This window comes from Juglans microcarpa x Juglans regia, chromosome 6D, assembly GCF_004785595.1.
Source record: "Juglans microcarpa x Juglans regia isolate MS1-56 chromosome 6D, Jm3101_v1.0, whole genome shotgun sequence".
Taxonomy (NCBI): Eukaryota; Viridiplantae; Streptophyta; class Magnoliopsida; order Fagales; family Juglandaceae; genus Juglans; species Juglans microcarpa x Juglans regia.
Genome location: NC_054604.1, coordinates 21484268 through 21503730, shown reverse-complemented (window position 1 = coordinate 21503730; position 19463 = coordinate 21484268). Strand labels below are relative to the sequence as shown.

Here is a 19463-nt window from a genome sequence, read left to right as displayed (position 1 = left end):
TAAAGAAAGAACGACTGATTGGACAAGGCAACTATTGGCAAATTTAAAACAGATCATATCCTCTAGAATAGATTGGCAAGTAGATTGCATCTATTGTGAAGGGAAGGGAGCAGAACATGCATTAGAACAGATGACTCTACGAATGGATGGGGAGCAAATATGGATAGAAGAGGGATTAGATGAGATTAATGCTATTGTACTGAAGGAAATGGAATGTAGTGAGGGAAATGGAATGTAACGTGTGAAAATGGAGTGTATGGAGTGATATGGATTGTTTGTAAATTTTTCGTACAAATGAATGAAGAAGTAGTTGTAATTCTAAGGGGTGTGATCACCAAATGGTGTACCCCTTGGAATGACACCCTCTCCATGGTGATGGTTCCCATGGGGGTGATGGTTAAGGAAGTGTCAAAAGACACAACCTTTTGATCTAAACAAAATGTTGTGTCACTAATTAAGGTTGGGTCATTTACCAACCATTAAGTGTAACACCATGTTCTCCAATAAAGACATTTTTAGAATTTTTGGAGAGTCAGTGTACTACTAAACTTGACTAAAACGTCTTTTAATGACGCGCCAAATGCAAAAGATTTCATAAATAAAACAAACTTTATTAAATATTTAAAATTCAAAATAGAGTATGCGGAAGCACTTATTAAAAAAAACTAAAATCTTATATGCTTATTAAAATAATTTATTTAAACCTTAAATCATAAACTGAACATGACATAAACTATATAGGCTTTTGTCTCGCCTCCCTAGGTCAAGTCCTATCATGCAGTCTCATCCTCATAAATGTCCTCATCTAGGATAGTTTAAAAACTAAAAATATACAAAAATGAGTCGAATACTCAATAAACAACACATCATACAGTAAACATAATAAAGATAAGGTTTCTTAAAAAACGTGCATATATACTCATAAATGCATACGTAAATAACATGAATATAAACTTATCTTTCACTTGTCATAGGTCGATACCCACTGTTGACCCCCGTGAGTTAGGCTTAACGAATCTAAGTAGATTTCAATTCCGCCCGTGGCTGAGAGTTGTGGAATCCATAAATAAGGAAGACATATTGAGTGTACTACTAGTATGTACGACCTGGCAATGCAATATGCTTATAACATACGTACCATTTTCATATCATAACATAGGCGTTACTATCTTATCATTCATACTTCATCATAATCATACTTGCATACTTGTCATATCATAGATTTCAAAAGAATTCACATACATACTTGTCATATTTTTTCATATTATATCATAGATTTCAAATGAAATCGCATTCTTTCATAACATGACGTGATACATGACTCCTCACATAAAATCAAGATTTTTCATAAATATTTTGATGCATAAATTTTCACATAAAATCATGCATGGTTTGTTATAAATATTTTAATATATAACTCTTTTCATAAAATCGTAAATTTCATAAATAATTTAATGCATAAATCTTCACATAAAATCATGGATTTTCATAATTTTGTCATGACTTGGGTATGTAAAAAGGGGATTCTAATGGAGGGCGTACATGCATAATATTTTTTTTTTTATAAAAGACATGTCATTTACTGTACATATATGTAAGAGTATGATCATGCTACTTTATATTTTCAGCATGTAATTTGTATAAATTTCTAATTAAACATGTGATTTTATATATAACCTAAAATACTAAAAATAGTTTATATTTCCTAAAATCTTCCTAAAAATATTCTCAATCATTAATCCTAAATAGGCATGGGTATTTTTGTAATTTACCTACACCATCACCTGTTATGTGTTTCTAGGTATGGGATTTTAGACATTTGAAGGGATGAGATGACCTCACTTCAAGAGGCAGTGGGCAGTGGCTTACCTTGATCAACAACTAGCGGCGGCTCGTGACTGGGCGCTGTGGCAACTCCGACGAGTGGGTGACTATGCAACTGAGAGAGAGAGAGAGAGACAAAGAGTGAGAGAGATGAGATGAATGAGAGAGAGAGGAGGCAGGTTATCAAGAGAGAGGGTGGTGGTATTTTCATCGTGCGTTCTGTGGTGGTGCTACCATGCTTGGAGATGTTGACTGCTATGGTGGTGGCGGGTGGTTCACGGTTAGGCAGCTTGTGAAGGGAAGAGTCGTGCTCTATTTTCAGATGAAAGAATAGAGGTCCTTCGGTGAGGTTGAGGGTGTTGTTTTCCGTCGTGGGTTCACGGCTGACTTTGGTGGTGAGGTCTAGGTGGTTGGTTGAGAGTCACACTGTGGAGCAGTTTGACATTGCACGGTGGCTGAAAGGGACGTCTCCAATGCTGTTTTTTTTTTTTTTTTCTTTTTTTGCCTTGCTTAAAACAATGGTTGCGTTGGTCATGTGGAAGGAAGAACCAAGAAGGTTGTTTGGTGGTTTGAAAAAACCCTGGCCAGTGGTGGTGCAAGGAGGTTTGCGTGTCTTTTCTAGTGGATGAAAACTGTGCTGCGGTGGTGCTACGGTTTCGTGTTGGCTGGGCAATGGATGGTTTCTGTTGGGGCCTACGTGGTCTCTCGATGGTTTGTTGTGGCTGGTGGTTCTATGAAGTGAAGGAGTTTTGGGCACGGGAGGATGTTGTTGCGGCTGGTGGTTATGTGAAGTGAAGGAGTTCTGGTAAGTAATTGTCTAGATATGATGAATAAAATAAAAGAATTCTTGAAATATAAATTTGAAATGAAAGATATGGATGAAGCAGCCTATGTTCTTGATATAAGAATTTTTAGAGATAGAAATTCAAAGATGTTGTATTTAGATCAAGAAAAATATCTAGAAAAAATATTTAAAAGATTTGGTATGGAAATTGTAAATCGTTAAGTACACTCGTTTGCAAAAGTTATGCTTTAAATAAAACTATGTTCCCAAAAGATGAGGAGGAAATAAGTGAAATGTTTAAAGTTCCCTATGCTCAAGCTGACTGAAGCCACTTGTGTACAATGACAAGTACAAGACCAGATATTTTTCATGTAGTAGGATTGGTAAGCAGATATCAATCCAATCCAGGTAAGGAACATTGGCAAGTAGTGGAGTGTATATTAAGGTATTTACATGTACTAAAAATTTGAAATTGTGCTTTGGGATCAGTGATCTTGAATTAATCGGCTATAATGATGCTGATTTTGGAAGTGATGTAGATGATAGAACATCTACAACTGGATATATATTTCTATTTGGTGGAACATCAGTTTCTTAGTTGAGTAAGAAACACGGTTGTGTTACTAAGTCTATTATGAAAGCAGGATATATTACTTATAGTACTGTAGTGTGTAATGCGGTGTGGATGAAACGATTTATTGAAAGCTTAAATTTGGGTACATCTATAGATCCAATCAATGTGTTTTATGATAATCAGTCTGCTATCTCATTAATAAAAAGTAGAACACAGAGTTTTAAGGGAAAACACATTGATGTGCATTATCACTATATTTTAGATATAATGGAAAGATGTGAGATCAAGGTTAATTTTATTTTTTCGAATGAGATAGTAGCATATCCGACCAAAGGATTATCTCTAGAGAAATTCAAAGAACATGTGACTAGAATGGGGTTTAGAGAAACCTTGGTGAAGCAACCTCATTGTCGACACATAACTCAGAAAATTTCGGAGACGCCTAGAAAATTGAAGTTATTGTGAGACCCAAATGAAAATTTAGGTCATTTGTAAAGTCACTGATAAGGTAATTAGGGAAAACATCTTGAATGGCCTTAAGGTAAGTACTTCATAAAATTTCAGTGCAGGTTGATTAAACAAATAATTGTCGATCATTTGTGAAGTCGCTGATAAGGTGATTAGAGAAAGTCTCAGGAATAACTTCACCTAACGAAAGTTCAGCGCAGGTTAATACATGTGTTATGTATTCGGCTGAAGTCGTCAATTGTGACAGATATATCTATTATTGATCTAGGCACGGAGAATTGATGTCGTTCATTAAATTTTTTTTTTTTAGTGAAATGAAGTCACCCTTTATATGTGGTCAGTGGGAACACATATGGTGGAGGGTATAGTCAGATAAGGTAATGAAAAAAACATGTGCATGTAGAGACTTGTCATGCTCTGACACCGATCTGCAAGAATATGCAGATGAGAGTTGAGTAGTAAAAAGCTTATATTAGTACTAAGGTAAAATACTCAACTGGATCATTATCATTTTATGTGATCAAGTGGGAGATGTAATTTTAAGGTGTGATCACCAAAAGGTGTATCCCTTGGAATGATACCCTCTCCATGGTGATGGTTCCCATGGGGAGGTGATGGCTAAGGAAGTGTCAAAAGACACAACCTTTTGATCTAAACAAAATGTTGTGTCATTTGACAACCACTAAGTTACAAATGGTTGTGCCCTTTGCCAACCGGTGTATGATGGCCTATAAATAGGGGTCATTGGTGCACAATTACACTCACTTAATTCCCTTTGTCCATCACCAACTAGTGGGACAAATACCCTCATGAGAGTGTCATCATATTGCCAAAATTTCGTTTCTTTTTGTTTTCTATAATTCTATAGTAGTATGGTTTTATTAAAAAAAAAACAATTAGAGAGGGAGGGGCGTGGTTTGTGTGTCACTATGGGAACCCGTAGGAAGGGGGACAATGCATTAAATTCACATAAGAAATTGCCAACACAATCCATCATTAATACTTAATCCCACTCCCTTGTTAAGCACCTAGCAAAAATGATATATATTATTCTCTCGGTAAAGAAATTGCTAATGAGTCTCGGGGAGTTGAGTGATAGTGCTCCCATGCCTTATCACAGTGATCTCTTCCTTATTAGCTTCACTACCCGTAACTACTACCTTTTCCCTTCCGCTGCAATCTAACCCAAACCCATTCCCACTTTAGAAGTTGTGCACGGTGCATCTAGAAAGGAAAATAGGTTTACAGGAAGGGACTGCTAGTAATTTATGTAAAGGGATTTCATTAAGGTTCTTCTTAAATATATCTTAGGCCTTAAGAGGATCACAATCACAATCACAATCTATAGAGATCAAATAAATGAGGCATCTTTTATCATGAAAGGGAGGCCCTTTTTATGATGCTATAAGGACAGTTGTCCAAAGTGAAAGGGGCAAACTTGGCTAACCTCAAAAGGGCTTGGCGTGTTGCCTCTCCCCCCATGTTCGCTTCTGGGTATTTCTCTTTTATGTAGGGATTGGACCCATTAATTTGTGTGCTTTTTGAATATCAAGCTTGCTTGGGATGACATTCGTCTCATAGCCTTGCTGTGAATTGGCATCATTTAGTGTGGCAAAGCAAGTCTATTCCCCAACAATTGTTTATCCTTTTGTTTTCCATTCGGGGATTATTCTATACTCAGGACCACTTATTAGTTTGTAAGGTGTGCGTTGTGTGGTGAACATCACCTCATGTTGCTGTAATTACTGCAGTCTAGTACTTTCCTACAGAAATGCTTACTATATTTCTTCCACAGTGAAAATTGCTGCTGACATCTATGATTGGGATCTCAGGAGGGGTATGTTGATTCACATTATGCCGGTGATTAGGATAAGAGGAGATCATGTTTTCACTCTCTCAAGTTGTGCCATTAGTTGGAAGGCAACATTACAGTCAACCTATCTACCATAGAGGTAGAATATATAGTAGTAGTAGAGGTATCAACAGTAGAAAGAAAGGCACCTGATATGCACATACAAAGGACGTACCAAGCCTGAATCCTCTAGAATAAAATCTGTTGTATACATGTCACTCTATTACTTGTAATTCTGACATATTGTTACAAAGAATATTCTCACTTGATGTATATAAATACCCACTCTGTATTCAATACAAGACGACAAGAAAGAAACATTTCTTTTCAATTCTACACAATTTGTTTGTCTTTAATATGGTATCGAGAGCCTTCTAGGACTGACGTCCATTGTTCCTAGTGTTTTTCAGTCCAAGCTCAAAAGCTTCCTTCAATGGCTGAAACTCCCAAACGTTCTGTCATTCCTCAAAACAGCAATGCCTCTCCAAATGTTACTCTTCCCTCTTCCATCACAGTGAAATTAACTCATGATAGTTATCTTTTATGGAAGGCACAAATCATGTTTTACCTCAAAGGACAAAATCTATTTGGGTATCTTGATGGGACCATTCTTGCCCCTCAAATGCTTGATAAAATTACTCAATAAATTATCCCTGAGTTTCTTACTTGGCAACGACAGGACCAAGCTGTCATGAGCATCCTTATCTCCTCCTTATCTGACCCCTTGATAGCACATGTTCTACAAGCATCCACTTCCAAAGAAATATGGGATGTTCTTGTAGATCTGTTTGCTACAAATTCTCAAGCTCGCATTATGCAAGTTCAAATGCAGCTTACTACCCTAAAAAAGGGTTTGGACTCCATTGCTGAATATTATCAGCGTGCCAAACTCCTTCAAGATACCCTTGCCATGACTGGTAAAACTATCTTCTCCACTGATTTCACTACTTTTCTCTTTGCTGGCTTGGGGACAGACTACGATTTTGTTGTAACTTCGATTACTCCCCGTGTTAATCCTCTGAACCCTGCACAAGTTTATAGTCATTTACTCACTCATGAGTCTCGGCTAAACCATCAGCATACCACTCTTACAGCTTCACTTGAGTTTTCTGCTAATAATACTCAAAAGCAATCTAGTCACAATGCTTCCATCTCATGGTAGGGGTGGTTACAGAGGACGAGGTCAAGGCAATCGTGGTGGACATTTTTCTCCCTTCCCACCCAACTTTTTCCCACATAAACCCACTTGCCAAGTTTGTCACAAACAAGGACACATACCGATACCTGTTACCATCGTTTTAACTACAGTTTTCAATCACCTCCACCACCCTCTCTCTAGACTAACTTCACCTCTGGTCCACATTACACTTAAACACCATCAACCCACGTTGATAACACTTGGTATCCCGATTTCCCTGCTACACATCATTTCACTCATGATTTTTCTAACATTTCTCTTAATCCATCTAAGTACACAAGTGAAGAAAGTTCATGTAGGTGATGGTACTTCCCTTCCAATTCATCATGTTGGCACTTCAACACTTCCTTCCACCAATGGCAATTTTCTTCTCTCTAAACTCTATCATGTTCCTTCAATTTCTAAGAATTTAGTTTCTGTTAGAAAGTTTTGTAAAGATAATTGTGCATTTTTTGAATTTCACTCTTCTTTTTTCTGTGCAAAGGATTCTCACACCAAGAAAGTCCATCTCCAAGGCCATACTAAAGATGGCATGTATGCCTTTCCATCGAGTCCTTCATCTCCTCAAGCACATGTTGGTGAACGTGTTTCTGCTTTCCAATGGCACATTAGGCTAGGTCATCCATCCATGCAACTCGTTCATAAAATAGTTCTCAAGTCAGTCTTCCTATTAAATCATCATCTCCACCTGGTCTATGCTCCTCCTGTTGTAAAGTCAAAATCCACCAACTTCCTTATGGTTAGTCTTCATCAAGATCAAAAGCTCCTCTTCAACTTCTGTATTCAGACGTATGGGGGCCTGCACCAATGTTATCCCGTGGTGGTTTTAGATTTTCTCTTTCCTTTGTAGATGACTACAGTCGATTTACTTGGATTTTTCCATTAAAATGTAAATCTGATGTAGTCACAATCTTTCTTTCCTTTAAATGTAATGTAGAACTTCTTTTTAATACAAAAATTCGAGCACTACAATCTGATTGGGATGGAGAATTTAGAGCTTTTAATAATGTGTTGCAATCCTTTAGTATTTCCCATAGAATTTCCTGTCCATATGCACACTCACAAAATGGTTTAGTGGAAAGAAAGCACCGCCATATTGTTGAGACTGGACTTGCACTCCTTGTACATTACTCAATACCTCATTCATATTGGTCAAATGTCTTTGTCATGGCTGTTTTTCTAATTAATAGACTTCCAACTCTAGTTTTAAGCAATAAGTCACCTTTTGAAGTTCTATTTCATCAAAAGCCAGATTACATGTTTCTAAAGATATTTGGGTGTCAATGTTGGCCTAATCTTCAGCCATATAATAAACACAAGATTAATTTCCGATCTCTTCCGTGTGTATTTCTTGGTTATAGCTCCTCTCATCATGGTTATCTTTGTTTTCATGTTCCCACTGCCAGAATGCATGTTTCCAGGGACGTATTATTTGATGAAAACACATTCCCCTTCTCTGTGTCCTCCACAAACCCACCCACTCAAAATAAGTCCACTCCATCGCACATATTTTTACTAAATTCGTTACCTTCCAGTCATGGGTCCTCACAACATAACTCAATTTCCTTGCCAATTGCCAACTCAACTCCACATACAATTAATTCTTCACCTCACTGCCCTTTCCCAATTAATTCTTCACCTCCTACTCATATCACTCCCACCCGTAGCAACAATCCAAAACCCATTAACTCAATTAATCTTTTCGGCACTTTAGAAACAAGCACCTCATCTGCACTACAAACAAGCCCCATCATCTGCCTTAGAAACAAGCCCATCATCTGAAGCTTTACCCTTCAAATCCAGCCAACCCTCTGCTTCTCCTAGGGCACAAACTCACTCATCTTCTCCAGCCGTGTCTCTACCCATCGAGCAACCACTTCCAAACACTCACCCCATTCAAACCAGAGCCAAATCAAATACAACCTGTCCCAAAATACGAACGGACGACCATTTCTTGGCCTTTACCTTGAGCTCATGTGACCATCATCCCAGATGAACCAAAATCTGTCAACGAAACTTTAAAATTTTCAGAATGGAGACACGTGATGCAACTAGAATTCGATGACCTCATGTCCACCAACACATGGTCCTTGGTTCCCCCTACTTCAAATCAGAATCTTGTTGGCTGTAGATGGATATTCAAAACCAAGCTTCTGTCAAATGGTTCTATTGAAAGGAGAAAAGCCAGACTGGTAGACAAGGGCTATAGTCAACTTGAGGGCTTGGATTACAACGAAACCTTCAGTCCTGTGGTGAAACCCACTTCAATCAGGTTAGTTCTATCAATTGCAATTTCTTCTGGATGTTATAAAACACATCATTTCAGTTTCAAGTACTGATTTTCCTCTTAAAGACCTGGGGTCTTTACATTATTTTTTGGGACTTGAATGTAATCATACCAGCACTGGACTGAAGTTATCTCAAAAGAAATACATTTTGGAATTACTAAAAAAGACAAACATGTTGAATTGCAAGCCTGTCGGCAGTCCTATGTCCCCTTCCACCAAGTTATCTGCCTATGATTCAACCTTTGTGGAAGACCCCTCTTTTTATAGAAGTATTGTGGGAAGCTTGCAGTACTTATTGTTTACAAGGCTAGATCTTGCATTCTCTGTCAACCGTGCGTGCCAATTTATGCATGCTCCATGTTTATCTCATAGGCAAAGTGTGAAAAGAATTTTATGGTATCTAAAACACACATTGGACTATGGTCACTGGATTACACCTTCTCCCATTTCTTCTCTTTCTTTGGCAGCTTACACTGATGCAGATTGGGCTGGTTGTCCAGACGACAGAAAATCAATTGTGGCTATTGTGTTTTTTATTGCAAGAACTTGGTTTCATGGAGTCCAAAGAAGCAATCATCCATAGCTAGATCAAGTACGAAGGCGGAATATAAGGCACTAGCTCATGCTACTTGTGAATTATTGTGGCTGCAATCACTCTTATCTGAGTTAGGAATATTTTTAACTAAACCCCCTACTCTTTACTGTGACAATTTGAGGGCCACTTACCTCTCCATGAATCCAGTAATGCACTCCCATAGCAAACATGTCGACATTGACTATCATTTTGTTCGGGATCGTATTCAAGCAAAGGCACTTCAAGTTTCATTTCTATCAAGCAAAGATCAACTTGCTGATATATTTACAAAACCATTATCCACTACCAGATTTTCAACATTGAGATCGAGCCTCACTATTCTTCCAGATATGCTTGGCTCGCAGGGGTGTATCAATAGTACAAAGAAAGGAACCTCATCTACACATACAAAGGACTTGCCAAGCTTGAATCCTCTAGAATAAAATCTGTTGTATTCGTGTCACTCTATTACTTGTAATTCTAACATATTGTTACAAAGAATATTCTCACTTGATATATATAAATACCCACTCTGTATTCAATACAAGACAACAAGAAAGAAACATTTCTTTTCAATTCTACACAATTTGTTTGTCTTTAATAAGAGGCAATGAAATAAGAAATTTGGTTGAGAGGTTTGGTCAGTGATCATATATATATGACGTATGTTATCCTTTTTTTGTGAGATTTCCCTGATGGAGACTGACACGATTCGAGAAAATCAAAGCAGACACTTGGGGACTAACCCGAGCTATAAACAAAGAAGGAACAGAATTAGTGAAGATCCTATAGTAGTATCCTGTAGAAGGAACAAAGGTGTTTGTGGTGGAATAGATTCAAGCATTCGAGCCAGTAGATCCCTAGCAAATAGGTGTTGACTTAGTTGCTTTTCTCACTTCAAAGGAAAAGTTGACAGTATAAAAATAAACATCTATTATCAAATAAATCAGAAAAATGTTACTAGATTTAGGTTAAGCACTAGTTTTTACTCAAAAAAGTAAGAATTTTGACCAATCATCTAGTTCTAGGTTGACACATAAACTACTTTCCCTATTGAAAACCCATTACAAGACACAATGGCATGACTCCTGAAGTGCGATCTTCTTCTAGTTGTGGGGTGAAATCTGGCAACCAATTGCTGGCTTTGAATAACCAGCCTCGCAATAAATTAAACTCTTCCATATATAACATAACGGGGCAAAGTTGCGCATGAGCCGAGTGACGTACATCGCACCATAACCATCTCTGTTTTATAGTGTTTATGAACCGATGCCTGTTACGTACTATTTTGTTACCTCGAACCGTTGTTATGCTATAAATAAAAGGACCCACACGAGCTCCCATTTTGTGTCATGGTGCTAAGACTAGTAGGGGATTGGCTTCGGGTGCAGATAGGGTAAAACTTGTCATTTCCTTCTCTTTTGGATGAATCAGAGGGTGTTAACTTTTGAGTAATTCATGCCTTCCTAGGGAGAAATCTAATTTCCCTTGTCTAAAAGTTTGTTAATTATCAGACTAAATGGAGTCAGGGGCACCTTTTTCCTTTCCTTTCTTTACAGTTGTTAGACTATGTGCTTCAAAGGAGTACCATTGACATCATCGATTGGTGGAGTCGTCTTACATCAAGAGCAGCCTTCTCAATACCTAAAGGTGACGTTGTACATATAGTCCTTTCCAACATCATAGGTCCCAAAAATAGTGCAATCGCATTAGGTAATTCAAAATAGAAGACCTTTCCCAACTTGGCGAGGGCACTACACGAATGGAGAGTACCCAACTTTTTATTTGAAATCAAGCCACCCCTTCACTCCAATTGGCATTCTCTACTACCCTGAACCCTATCTACTTTGGCTCATAATTGCAAGGCCTAATATTCAATGGAGATAGGTACGTAGGCAACAACAATATCTATATTCAATTATTGATTGTAGTATTTGATTTTGCCTTTAATTGCTTGATTTAGAAAAGGTTTAGGACATAAAGGAAACCCTAATCTACTAAAATCTCTCATTAGGAAATGTCTATAGAATAAGTCTACCACCTTATTTCATAAAAAATTAGCGGGGAAAAATGACGGACACTTGAATTTGAAAGTCCCTCTTTTCCCTCATTCTATCCACTGCCAACATTGTTGTCATTAGAAGTCCTGTCCAGGATGGACATCTGCAATGTCCTCCCACTCTTTTAATTTGAAATATAAGACAAATTGAAGAAAAAGACTAACAAATCCACTTTGATGATTCAACTACACGCCAAATGAACCAATTAGCGAGACTAATAATGATAATGATGGCAATGGTGGTGGTGCAAATAATGGTGGTTGGTAACAAAATAGATGTTATTACTTTTTGTTAGATGGTGACTATTGATGTCCTGTTTCGTAGGCCTGGGTGATTCCACGCTAATAGTACTCGGATTCTTCCCTACAAGGAGGAGATGGGGACCTCGGGGTCTGTGGTACCCCCAACGCTCAAGTTAGTTTCAATGTAGGAGATGAAGAGATAAAGTAGTAGAAATGTATGTAGATGTTAACCTGCTTATCGATTGTCGGAGGCCTCTATTTATACTTGTCGATCTGGTTTCCATGGTAGTGGGGTGTTGCTTTGTAGGAGATCGAATATTCCTGATGTCCACTTATCGCGTCCTAGGCCGCATTGAATGCGACGAACCTTCTTCGATCCCTAAGTCTCTTCTGTTCCATTAATGCACGATGTGAATTGCCCTGGATATTCTTGGATTGCATTGAATGCGGCATACCTTCTCCTTTAAGTCTCTCAGCGCCACATTAATGCAAGGGTGCACCGCCCTGTGCACATTTCTGGGTTGCATTGAATGTGGCATCCCTTCTTGCTTAAGTCTTTCTCATGTCTTCTAGTTGGGCTTCCGACGTGTGCACGACCCGACCCTAATCTCATGCCTAGGTTCCGACCCAAGTCCTCCTATCACACTCAGCCCTGCCCAGACCTCACATCTGGGCTTCGACTTGGGCCTTTCTCCCGATCCAAGCCAAGGAATAACTTCCTTCACAGTGACAACAACAACGATGATAATAATGGTATCACAAGTAGCGATGATGGTGACAATATTAGTGTTATAGAGTCTTAATGTTTTCTCTTATCTAGTATGTAGATAAGGTTGTATTCCATCAAGGGTAGTGACTTAATGGTGCCTGAGTTACTCTCATATGGTTTAACAAGTACATCTCTTGTGTTCAAATCGGATATTAGTATTAATTGTATAAAGATTTATTGAACTCCTTAGTGAGGTTGAAATCTAGGCTATGGCTCAAATCCGACTTAAAGAAGCAATTGTGGCTTTCTGTCATTTAGGACACTTCTTTTCGGTTCTCAACGGAAAGAGTGTTGTTGCAATCACAGCTAGATTAAAAAAAAAAAAAAAAAAATCTCTCGTTCCCCCCCCCCCCTACCCTTTTTATTCATAAAAAAATGTAGATATGGTCGTACATCGTGGACATGGTCGACTAAGTGTGCTTACATCGACCAAATTAATTATGCTAGGTCCTTGAATGTTATTGGGCTTTAAGAAAATTCCAAGGTCCACGTTTCTTTCCCTAAAATATTCAAGACCCACCTTAGCACTGCACATTGGAGAAGTATATGATCATCAAACTTCAGTCTGTTGAGCAAGCTGCAAACCCAAATCATATTATCCCTGGACCCTCCTCTCCCCCTAATTATAGAGGCAGTACCCTCCTACACGAGTTCGGAGCGGTTCTTTTGATTCTCCTGCGTCTCTTTATGGTTAAAAATTGTGATGTTTTTTTTCTTAAGACGTGTCCAATCTCAAGACCGAAAATGTTATAGTCCACCTCATTAATTTTCATGGGGGAAAAGTGTCATTTAATCGACAGCTTCTTAATGATCACTATGCTTACGTAATTGCAAATAATAATAAAAAAAAAGGAGGCTGAATAATCTTTCCAAAATAAAATATAAAAAATGAAAAATATATTAGTTGGCAGGTTACAGTTAAAAACCCATTTGGTTTAATAATAGAAGCAATATTCCGAATGATCCATCTTAGGGGATCTAAAAAAAGGTAGGTGTATAAAGTTGATATCATTAATACACACATATTTAAGGTAATGCTATATACAGTTTTAGAGTATGCAGTCTCTGCATATTTCTTTACAAAAAAAGGGAATCACCAATTAAAATAATAATTTTTTTATGTAGAGTTTATATTTATTCATATTTTTCAAAGAGAGTACGCGTAAACTGTACAACTGTAAATATTATTTTTCATATATATATATATATATGTGTGTATATGTACACCCACTACTCGTGTACAAAGTTGACATGAGATAGCGATCAAGATTATGACTAACGGGTTATCAAAATAATATTTTTGTAGATGTATGTTTTTATCAGTCATAATAAATCAGATATTTATAAAGACAATTTCTCTCACTCTGACATTTAAAACAACGACAATAATAAGATGATGAGTACACTAATTTGATTTTTCTTTTCTTCCTTTCACTTTCCATGCTTTTGAATGGGAATAGCAAACGCATCGACCTTTTGAAACTCTAGCTAACAAGTACTACAACATCATGGTATACATGTGAGACACCTGTCCAATTAAGAAATGTGACCAAAAGTCAGCATTTTCGCTTAGATTTTGAAGATATTGCATGTCCAAGGGGAAGCTGATATTATGCCTCGGTTCCATTCTTGTAAAAGGATGTGAAGGGGAAATTAGGAGATGTTAATTACAAGATATTTCTGTGTCATTTGAAAATGACCAATCCATGTAAAATGTCTGGTGCGTGCATAATGCATATCATTGCGGCTCTTTCATTGACTCTAATCTACGAAGTTGAAAATTGAACATGCGTGCATTTGCTTTTCTTAATTAAGTTTATACGCTACAAGGACAATTAATATACCGCGTGATGATTTCCGATCATGCCATGCATGTCTAATTTGTAGTATTTGACCTCTTACAAGTCCGATAAGTATTTAAGTATCATTCGTACGTGGACCTCTGAAAATGATCAAACTCAAGCCTGCGCTACCTATCTGCTACGATGTTTGTTAGTTTGCTTCAAACTCAAGCAAAGTCATGTAAACGAGTAAATTAAGTCATTGTAGGGGTCAAATCAGCAGTTTATGATTTAGCTTCAAATAAGGTTAAAGATCAAGTTAAGAGATAAAGTCATGAACGGAGAGGACAAGTTGGTTGGGTCAAATATGTCTTGTGAAGTTTTTTCCTTTTCAGTCACTTTCCTAGGAGATTCCCACAAATCAGATGAACTCTCCATAGATTCTCCACAAGCTCTCTACATAGAAGCTCTCTGTACCCAAACTTCACCACACACAACGACTCTAAAGGATTTCTCTCAAATTCCTCCATTGTATTGTGCGATATGAGGGTATAAAGATTGTAAAAGCATTCATTATAATGGATTTTATGTCAAATCACATAAATCTTTACATCTCTTTATTTACTTTTATTCGCTTATCTATTATTTATTATATGGATGAACGTGAAGAGCATTATATCGAAGTTCGAATCTTCTCGTGTGGGCCGGAGATAACTCTTTCCTTCATTCCAGTATGTTTTGCAAATTAAGTCATTAACATTTATTTTCCAAAAATGATAAACAAGGATATTCAAATGAATATAGATCTATCTCTCTCTACATACATACATATATATATATATATATATATATAATGATAAGGCGTACGTACTGGCCAAATTATGAGTTCATCATGAAGCTATTGGCCTCTATACGACAGTTGGAACCTAATTTTGAGCGGAAGATAAAATTTATAAACGTACACAATGAGAATTTATATGGTCTCAAAAAGTCAATTACTGTTGCAAAACTTCATATCAGGTGAGCCCTTCAATGGCCGTGAAAAAGCACTTTGTGCGGTAAAAATTGCTCGCCGCTAATAGAAATTGCCGAAAAGCTACGCTCATCTCCGTTGGTTCCCATAGTTGCCACAAAAAAATTACTTTTGGCGGCAAAACTTCCTCGATAAGAAAGAAAATCGCCGAAAGAAAACACATTCTACGAGTCTAGTTGTGTTGAAATTATATTTTAAGCAAATGAGTTCTGTTATATACAGTCATTTTTATATAATTTTTATATATTCTACTAATGTGATTGATTAAATAAGTTATTTTATATTAAAAGAAAGTGATACTGTCAATCGCATCAGTGACTACACATAGAATTTTTGTTACATAAATATATAAGAATGGTTATTGTGATTAACAAAGACGGGTAGAGCCAGGAAACGCAAACTTGTCAAGTCACGTGGAATCAAATAACAAGACCCTTCCTAGATCTATATAAACCAACCTAAACCCTGAAGAACTTTCCCCCTCATCCCTTTAAAGAAAAGAAAAAGAATGCTCTTCTGTACACTTGGCTTTCCTTTGGCATTCTAATATTTAAATTTGTTCCTTTGGGTGTCTTGTCCCAAAATTAATGGAGATTTCTTTCTTCAATTGCAGATTCCTTTCTTTCTGTATATAGAAAGTCATTATTGTGCTTGGATCTAGCTTTCTGGAGCAGTCTCTCTCTTCAGAGAGAATCTGATGGGCAAACCATCCTGGGGAAGAGGAAAAGGGTTATACTGAATCCCATTCTGTGTACCAACCATAGACCACCTGCAAATAATTGATGCGGAAATCATGTCAGCATGCAGAAACTCCCAAGAAATGCTATTTTTAGAAGCTGGCCTTTTACAGACGTAATAACTGGGTGAGCAAGGCCAAAGACTATTGATCCTATTATTGAAGTTTACCTACCTGTACTTTGTGGTCAGGTGATGGAGAATGACTAATATTTCAAATTTTGCTAACTCATTCCCAGGACAGGAGTGGATCCCATTGCCAAATGGCATAAAAGTATTGGGCTTTGGAGCAACCTGTCAGATAATTCAAAAACAATTTAGAATCTTGCTCTAGAAAGTAAAATATATCAGTAAATCGAATCCATTTTGTTGAATCCAAATTTACCTCAAATCTTGAGGGATCAAATTTCTCAGGCTCTGGGAAGAAGTCTGGGCTGTGGTGAATGTTTCTGAAGAGTGGCAAAACTTTCCATCCCTTGGGTATAAGATATCCTGAAGAAGAAATTCCAAACACAAATTAGTACAAAGGAATGAAGAATATATTTACTAAAAGTAGATTTTGCAGTAACTGACCTTCATACTCTACATCTTCTACTGCCTCCCTGAAAGTAAATGATAGAATTGAGGCAACTCTAAGCGTCTCCTGGATTACTCTTGAAGTGATTGGCATCTTTTTGGTATCTGCCCAAGAGAGAACATTCTCTGCAATACTCCCTTCTTTACTCTTTATTATGGCCTCCTGCTCTTCCTGTTAAAAAAAAAAAAAAAATCACAAGCACTGGAAAATGTAAGTGAACTCCTCATTGTTTTCTAGATGTTTCAAAAACTGGGTCATGAAAAGATCATTGATTTTTAGTTAAGGATTCTTACAGTGACTGCCTGAAGAACACGGGGGTTCTCGCCAAGATACTTGAGGATCCATGTCAGAATGCTGGCGGTGGTATCACGAGCAGCGAATATGACTCCGATGATGTTGTCGGCAATCTGCTCGTCAGTGAGGACTTCTTTTTCACCCATGAAAGAACCGAGCAAGTCGTTATGGTCGAGCTTCATCTGCCTCCTGGTGGAGAGGATTTTGGCCAAGATCTGAGCAAGCTCCTCTCTTGCTTTCATGGATTTGTTGAAGAGTGTGCCTGGTAGATTAATGGGCATTGAATTGTACCCTTTCTCAAGAATGTAGTAGCACCGCCTCAGATCCTCTCGGTAGAGAACCTCATCTTTTCCAAATATGGAAAGCAGGGCAACATTGAATGCAAACTGCAAAGCAAAAGAACACATAAATTTGGTTAGGATTACAGGTAACAGAACACAATTTGAAACAGGGGAAGGAGCCCTGTTTCGCTCTGTTTATTGAGTTCAAAGGGAAATTTCAAGCTGGGGGGCTCACTATCTTCATTTCTTGAAAAGTGTTGATTAACCGGCCTTCCCAAGATTGGAGAGTATCTTTGGCGATGGCTTCGATGTCGGGGACGATGTTTCTGATTGCTTCGGGCATGAAGGCACGAAGAACAAGCTTCCTCAATTTGGCATGGTAGTCTCCCTGGTGAAAGAAGATGGCTTGTTTCCCCAGCATCCTCTCTTTGCTTGCAGGATATGTGGGCTTAAAAAGATGAGCTCTCGTCACCAGCACGAATTTCGCGGCTTCCGGTCTAGTGATCATCACACAGGGACACCCCAATATGTGGGTCTTGAAGATTGAGCCATACCTACGTATCAAAACGAAAAATCCACCATTAATAAAACCAGTAGCTATCAAATTAATCAAGTGATTCAAGACTTGGGTGTATATACCAACCTCTTTTGTTTTGAGGTAAAGAAGACATTTGGGTTCTGTGAGTAGAGTTGAAAGGTCTCGCCTATGTAAGGCCAACCCAAGGTGCCGGGCGGGAGGGGCAGTTTCCGGCGACTTGAATTTTTGAATTTGATGAGATAATGGATAAGAAAGATGAGGGAAATGGAGGCTAGAAAGCAAAACTGGAACATGGATGTAAATTCCATGACGACTAGATTCTTGTGGGTGTGGCTGAGAGTAGGATTGGGAGCTGGAAGTAATGGAGAAGAAGTGTGAGGAAAGAAGTGAAGGGGGGTTGGGGGTATATATAGTGTTTTTTCGCCCGGGGGGGGGGGGGGGGGGGGGGGGGGGGGGGGGCCGGGGGACTATGTGGCGTGGGCCCAGTGAGGGTAAGTAGCATGACTTGGCCAGCCGTAGGCCATTCTCGAAACATTCTGCGTCTGGGTTATCTCTAATAACCCAAAACAAAAAACGAATGCAAACGCGCTTTACACGTGGGACTTGGCTTGAACTTATTTTAATTCAGTTAGTTAAATTTTAAATTAAATTTAGCATTTAAACTCAATTCAACTTTTCTTTACTCTACAAATTTTTTCGATTAAACGTCTTTTTATATGTAAGATTTATAATATTTTTTTAATTTTTTATAAATATATTTAAATTTATCATAATATTTAAATATATCTAAATTTATTTTAAGTGAATTTTATGAAACTCATCATATCATCTCAACTCACTATTATTTATAAAAAATTTAATTAATTTCAACTCAACTCAATACTTAAACAGGATCCTAATTTAAGCACTCTCTCATTATTGTACTTTCTGACTGCCCTACGGATTGACTTCTTCTACTTTTGAGATTTTGTTGCCAACTTTAATAAGCAAACACTATATTTCAAATTCAATGGTCGATAAGGCTGCTGGATATTGAGATGAATTGAGATAAATTATAAATAATAATATTTTATAAGTTCAAATGAGATAGTTTCAATTTTTTTAGATTGAAATGAATTTAACTTTTTAGGTTGAAATATATAAAATAGGTTAAAAATAATTTAATTTTTTTTATAAAAAGTAAAAAAAGTAGTAAATCTTATCAATAATTTATTTAAGATGATTTGAGTTGATTCAACGATAAAAAACAATCTAAGGGTACGTACCGATAGTCGGGCACCCTAGCAATATGCTAGCAGTCAACTGATGAGGGCTGGGAATCTATTGAATGAGGTTCCACCACCTTAGACTAAATTGATTCAAGACCCAACAAGGTAGAATAATTATTAATTTCTTGAATTCAATTATATTTTAGAGTTCTTGGGACGTGAAATCGGCCACATAATATTTATTGAATATTTAATTTATTTGAAAAAATCGATCAGATAGCTATAAATATCATTCAACTCACTTTATGTGTCAATTTTTCTCTTATTTTAGATATTATAATACTAGTAAGAAGTCTAAGGTTATTAATTTCCTAATTTCCTAT

The 19463-nt window shown here is 37.3% G+C and overlaps 1 protein-coding gene across 1 annotated transcript; it reads right to left on the bottom strand.

The window, feature by feature from the left end:
* Positions 1 to 16041: 16041 nt before the first annotated feature.
* On the bottom strand, positions 16042 to 18266 carry LOC121235740 (abscisic acid 8'-hydroxylase CYP707A2-like). The gene is made up of 7 exons (XM_041132122.1): positions 17978 to 18266; positions 17570 to 17888; positions 17053 to 17439; positions 16756 to 16930; positions 16568 to 16674; positions 16358 to 16476; positions 16042 to 16216 (listed from the first exon to the last, which is right to left on the bottom strand). The coding sequence occupies exons 1-7, from the start codon at positions 18178 to 18180 to the stop codon at positions 16105 to 16107; spliced, it is 1422 nt and encodes a 473-aa protein (XP_040988056.1). The 5' UTR covers positions 18181 to 18266; the 3' UTR covers positions 16042 to 16104.
* Positions 18267 to 19463: the final 1197 nt, after the last annotated feature.